The sequence below is a fragment of the Scylla paramamosain genome, chromosome 35 (assembly GCF_035594125.1).
Source record: "Scylla paramamosain isolate STU-SP2022 chromosome 35, ASM3559412v1, whole genome shotgun sequence".
NCBI classification, from domain to species: Eukaryota; Metazoa; Arthropoda; class Malacostraca; order Decapoda; family Portunidae; genus Scylla; species Scylla paramamosain.
In genome coordinates, this window is record NC_087185.1 from 16,631,664 (window position 1) to 16,638,017 (window position 6,354).

The window sequence follows — 6,354 nt, forward strand, 5'->3', positions numbered from 1 at the left end:
TTTTTCCTTTTCCTTTTAGTTTTCTACACTGTTTCCTTAATCATAGATCCTTGTAAATGGCATGGTCTCTAGAAAGAAACGCTGCAAGTTAATGAAGACAGTTCGCCGCTGCACTCCCTGTTATTTATCTGGATTATTCATATAACCTCTAAGCATCTATGACTTCCTGACACGACTGCATTTCAATCGACCAACCAACGCAGTCTTCTCACGTCTCACACATTCTCCTCTCATCAACACGTACTGACACACACCAACTTCTCGCTGCACTCGCTGTGTTATTTATCTCGATCACCTTCTTAATTTAGCCTCTAAGCATCAATGACTATGTTCCGGACACGGTCGCAGCTCAATCGTCCAAACAACACATTCTTCTCTCAATGGAATCATCAACACGTACAGACACGCATGAGCTTCTCGCTGTTCTCGCTGTGTAATTTGGCGCGTCTGGGTGCGTGCTGGAGACTTGAGACCCAGTTAACAGTACCACTCAGAGGGAGAGACGGCGGTGCCAACGAGGCTGTGACGCAAGTGAAGATTGGCACAGTTATGATGGGTTCGGTTCCTCTTTACTACTTCGATACCTCATCCTGACTTCGTTCAACAGACTGCAATGGTTATAGAGGCTTACAAGAGCGTTTTCATGGTTCCAATAGTAGTTTTCGCTAGTTTGACAGGGATTCTACACCTACAAAGCACGAAAAAAAAATACCAGAAGAAACAGACTTATCATTGTTTTGGTCTATGAAAATATTAATGATGTGAGACAACAGAACGTTTTATAACGCGGGCCAAACAGACATTATAGAGACTTACAAGAGGGTTTTAATGATTTCATTAATAGTTTCCACTAGTTTAACAGGGATTCTACACCTACCAAGGAAAAAATACCTATAAGAACCTGATTTATCATTGCTTTGGCCTCTGCAAATAGTAATGATATGAGACAACAAAATGTATCAAAATGCAGGCCAGGCAGTCACTAACGAAGCGATAAAACATTGATTGGCTGGTTATCAAGTGCGTATTAGCGTGGTTATGACTGACGCAGATGCACGGAGGCAAGCTATCAACTGGAGACGAGTGGCTGTTCCGTTAGCACAGGTAAGATTGGTACAGATACAATCATATTGGAAAAAAAAAAAAAGCTGATTCTATTCTTTCCTTTCCTTTTCCCCTTTTTTAATCGTTCATTTTCTTTCATTCATTCGTTCTTTATTTTTTTTTCTTTTACCCTTTAGTTAGTTTTTTTTTTTTTTTCAAATCTTCCATTGACTTCTACTCTTTAAAATTTAATAGAGGAATATCACAGCATCTCTTAAACTAATTTGGCTTTCTCTTATTGGACTCTTCCACTATATACATTTTCCTTTACTTTCTTTTTTTTTATAGCAACATTGTACAGATTCCTTTGTTGTTGTTATGTGTAGCCCTCAGCTATTATACCATAAATATAAAAAGAGAAAAGGAAGAAAAAGAAAATATAAATACTACTGCTCTTTGCTTAACAATAAAACAACAACAACAACAACAACAACAACAACAACAACAACTACTACTACTACTACTACTACTACTACTACTACTACTACTACTACTACTACTACTATTACTACTACTACAAGTATTACAACAACAACATTAACTACTACTACTAAAACTGCTACTACTACTACTACTACTACTACAAGTATTACAATAACAACAACATCAATTACTACTACTACTACTACTACTACTACTACTACTACTGCTACACATCCGGCTTACCTCTTCTCCTCCTCCTCAGTGTCTGTTTCCTCGTTGCTTGAAAAGATACGAAAAGACACTTCAGTTTCACCTCACGTTTGGTATCTAATCTAATCCCCCACCGGATGTAAGCAACAGGGCAATACAACAAAATGGTGAGCGAACGTAAAGGGAGATGAACGAAACATTAAGGAAACACCCGAAGGAAATTCGCTCTCAACTTTCTTTTTTTATTTTTCCCTTGTTTTCCTACAAAATTCTGAACGATATTTTCTGGTTACGTCTCATTCCTATCGTGGTAAATGTCTTTAATGTGTTGTTATTGTGCTCTCTCTCTCTCTCTCTCATCTCTCTTCTCTCTCTCTCTCTCTCTCTCTCTCTCTCTCTCTCTCTCTCTCTCTCTCTGTATGTATGCGGTACAATATAAGAACTAGGTGTGAGAAATAGAACAACAACAACAACAACAACAACAACAATGACAACGACAGCGACGAAAAGAAAAACAAGAACAAAAAGAACAAGAACAAAAAAAAGATGCTGATGATGAGGAGGATGGTGATGTTGATGATGATAATGATGATAGTGATGGTGGTGATGATGGGTGATGGTGGTGGTGGAGATGGTGATGGTGGTGATGAATTAAGTGATCGATTGATTAAGCTTGAGAACGAGGTCGTATGCCACTGATGGAAGAAGAAGAAGAAGAAGAAGAAGAAGAAGAAGAAGAAGAAGAAGAAGAGAAGACAAGAGGATAAGAGAAGGCGAGTAAACAAAACAAAACAAAGCAAAACAAAAGCATGAAGGGAAAAAGAAAGTAAGCAAGAAAGTTCAAATCATGCCAGAAAATAGTAAGATTTCACCACCACCACCACCACCACCACCACACCACCAACAACAACAACAACAACAACAACAATACCTTCAAGACCATCACCACCACCACCAGCACCACCACCAGCAGCACTACCACCACCATCCAGTGTTCCACGAAATATTTGAGACAGAATCGTGTTAGTCAGTCAATCTATTTCCGAGAGAGAGAGAGAGAGAGAGAGAGAGAGAGAGAAGAGAGAGAGAGAGAGAGAGAGAGAGAGAGAGAGAGAGAGAGAGAGAGAGAGAGAGAGAGAGAGGGTGTGTGTGTGTGGTGTATGTGTGTGTTACTCGTATAATATCTTCACGACGATTCCACAACGGAAAGTTAGTACCGAGTTTGAGAAGTTATTCCTAACTTATCTAACTTGAGAATCCAGGCGGTGTCTTAAATAAACCTGGAACATAGTAACATTCGTAAATACAGGTGCGCGATTACAGGTGCGCGTTATCACACCTGCGCAAACTAATTAGTAGTGACAAGTTTTTTTTTTTCTTGCCAATAATATCAACTTTCCTTTCCATATTCATACTTTTTCATGTTTTATATAGTTGTTTATAATCTTCATATGTGATAATGTATGATAAGAGAATAACCTTTGCAAAATGAAACAAAGGTTTGATTCGGATTCGGATTCGGATTCTGAACGATAGTTTTGCACTTCTTTTACACTTCAATTTGTTTTATTTACCTCTTTTTTTTTTTTTTTTTTTTTATCAATTCAAGGAAAGATAATTTGTAATGATGCAGTTTATCCTCACTAATAATGTCTAGTTTCTTTCCCATATTGTTCCTCTGCACAATTTTTTTTTTCTCTTTCAATGTAAATTAATTGGTAGTGTTGCCTTTTTTTTTTATCAATAATGTCTACTATAGTTTTCATACCTTTCCCTTACATATTTTTGTTTCCTTACTCATTCAAGTTAAAGTAATTTGTAGTTATGTGATTTATTCCTTATCAATGGTCTGCTTTCGTTTCTATAGATTTCCTTTAGGTATTTTATCTTTTCCTCATCCAAGGTAATAATAATAATATGTAAATACACGATTCATTCCTCACCAGTAATATATACTTTGGTGTCCTTACCACACCACAAAGTACACAACTGTTTTTTTTTTTTTATTATTCATTCAAGAGTTATTTGTTGTGATTCGATTTATTCTTTACCAATATTTAGTTTTATACCTTTCATGTACACTTTTTAATTTACTCATTCAAGATAACATAATTTGTAAGGTTGCATTTAATTTTTTTTTTCATCACTACTTCAGATTTACCTTTTCATTTACCTCTGAAACCGTGCTATTAATATTTTTTTTGTAACTAGACTTTGTAAATTATCTAAAAGAATGACTATGAAAATGTTAACTTTTTTATTTATATTTATCAATGACGTCTGCTTTTGTTTCCATGTCTACCACAAATCAACGCTTTACATACTATCTTCAATCATGAAAAAAAAAAATCATTATTAAACACACACCAAAGAAATTATTACATTCTATGAAGAAAACAAATAAACGAGAGAACAAATAAGAAACATACCAATGAAGATAACGAACTTTCATTAAATAATGATAATAATATTCTTACCTGGTCTCCATGTCTGTCGTTCTACAAATCTTGATCATCTAAAGAACAGCGACCCGTCTTGTGAGCGTCCCAACACTGACTGTAATGGAAAGGAGGTTATTAGGTGTGTGTGTGTGTGTGTGTGTGTGTGTGTGTGTGTGTGTGTGTGTGTGTGTGTAGAAGGAGCAACAGGGAAAAAATGGAAGGAAAACTGAAGAAAAGAAAGAGAGGAAAACGGAAAGGGCGTAAAGGAATGAAAGGAAATAAAAAAAGATAAAAGACGGAGGGAGTGAATGGGAGAGAGAGAGGATAGAGGAAAAGAAAGAAAGAAGGAAGGGAGGAAGGGATGAAGGGAGAGAAAAATAGGTTGAACAAAAACCGAACTTTGTATATAAACAGTAATAGCCAAGAAATGAGCAAAACATACATACGCACACACATTATATTCGCTATACTTTTATTATGATCTACGAACGAATGACACGTAGTAATATGGACAAATAAAGGAAGGAGCAAACTGTATCAATCAAGCACTGGAATGTTAAATATCTAAGAGTTGCTAATATTTCCAGTTATATGCATGGCAGCTCCATCACACACACACACACACACACACACACACACACACACACACCTTATCGGACGTGCATGTAGATTAATTAACCTGGATGTTACGGCTGCATGGACACGAAGCACACCTTGGCACAGAGGAGGCGTGCTATTTGAGAGAGAGAGAGAGAGAGAGAGAGAGAGAGAGAGAGAGAGAGAGAGAGAGAGAGAGAGAGAGAGAGAGAGAGAGAGGGTGGGAGGGGAAGGCCGAGAGCTGTTGGCACACCCACTTTAACAGTGCTAGCCACCCAATCCGCCTCTAGTTTGGCCTCACGTGCACCCCTATTCTCTGCAGGTTGCCGCTCCTTCCTCCAGGCATGAGGCACACTGGCTGACCTAGCAGGAACCCACAGGACCGGTCACTAGCGGGCACAGGGCAAGATGCAGTATGACGGTGACTTTTTCTCTACAAGAACCAAGTGAGTGAGGGGAGAGGGGCGGCGTGCAACCTCCCCTCACCGCCACTCGACAGCAACTGGTTGGAAGGTTTCGGTCGGTCGGTGGGTTTTCAGTCCCCTCGGCTCTCTTCTACCGCTCGCTGTTCCAGACCCCCTTTGGTTTCGGCTCACAAGTGGAAGCGAGAGCCCTGGACTGAGGCACATGAGAGGAGGCTTAACAAACGCCTACATTACACGTCCCGAAGAAGTATCTTGTTCCTTCCTCCTTCAGCATCCTTACGGAGGGATCATTTAACGTCTCCTTTGACGTAACGAAAGTCCCGTGCCACGCGGACCACCTCGCGTATGAAGGGCAGGCAGAGAGTGGCCACACAATGCCTGGCCGTCAGCACACAGTTCCTCACACACTGATACACGAAGACGAAACCAAATATAACATGGCCTTTGGTACGGAAGCAGCAAGCGGAGGATGAGCGCAGAGCACCTTTCCATTTATCTAAAAACTAGTAAACACTCACGACTCTTGGCACAGAAGCAGCTGGCGTAGGATTAGCAGTGAATATCTTTCCATCTACACAAAACACGCAGACTTATTTGTAAATATATAATTCAGTACGACATTCACAGGCCTTTAGTGGAGAGACTGACGCAGCCTCATTGCCGCTACCTGCACCATCTTAACTGGCTCCATATAAAATACCTTCCCTTTACCTGCCTGAGATGAGTGTGGTGCTGTGTGCGATCTGCAGTGCCTAGTGGCAGCTCTGGGAGGCGGTGGCCGGTGTGAGCAGTACAAGTCACATCCAGCATGTTGTCAAGTTGTCTTTACATTTGGGTCTCGTGTCTTGTACTACACTAAAGCGATCCCGTCCTGTCTTCTCTCGACTGGTAATATTGCACGCTTCACCAGCCACAGCACAATGCTCTACGCGTCACCACGAACACATACATGATCTTTTAAAATGTCAGACACTCAAAACTACTAGTATATATCATTCCTTGGACACCGCGGCAGGAAGTGGGCGCCGTGTGATGTCGACGGTGAGTCAGTCGCCTCCGGGAAAGCCCTTCTGCACGGCCCCTAGTGACTGCCGACCTTGGCTTCAAGTATTAAGGCAGTGAGATAGGGAAGCGCCAGGCAGCTGAGGGCACGT

At 40.2% G+C, this 6,354-nt stretch overlaps 1 protein-coding gene across 1 annotated transcript in view; it reads right to left on the reverse strand.

Annotated features, from left to right (window-relative positions):
- Window positions 1-5,331, reverse strand: part of LOC135090718 (carboxypeptidase D-like) — a 41,558-nt gene extending 36,227 nt beyond the window's left edge. Inside the window, 3 exon segments of the mRNA XM_063987740.1 lie at window positions 1,771-1,806; window positions 4,215-4,293; window positions 4,828-5,331. Coding sequence (XP_063843810.1) covers window positions 1,771-1,806; window positions 4,215-4,252 — 74 coding nt within the window. The 5' untranslated portion in view covers window positions 4,253-4,293; window positions 4,828-5,331.
- Between the last annotated feature and the right edge of the window lie 1,023 nt (window positions 5,332-6,354).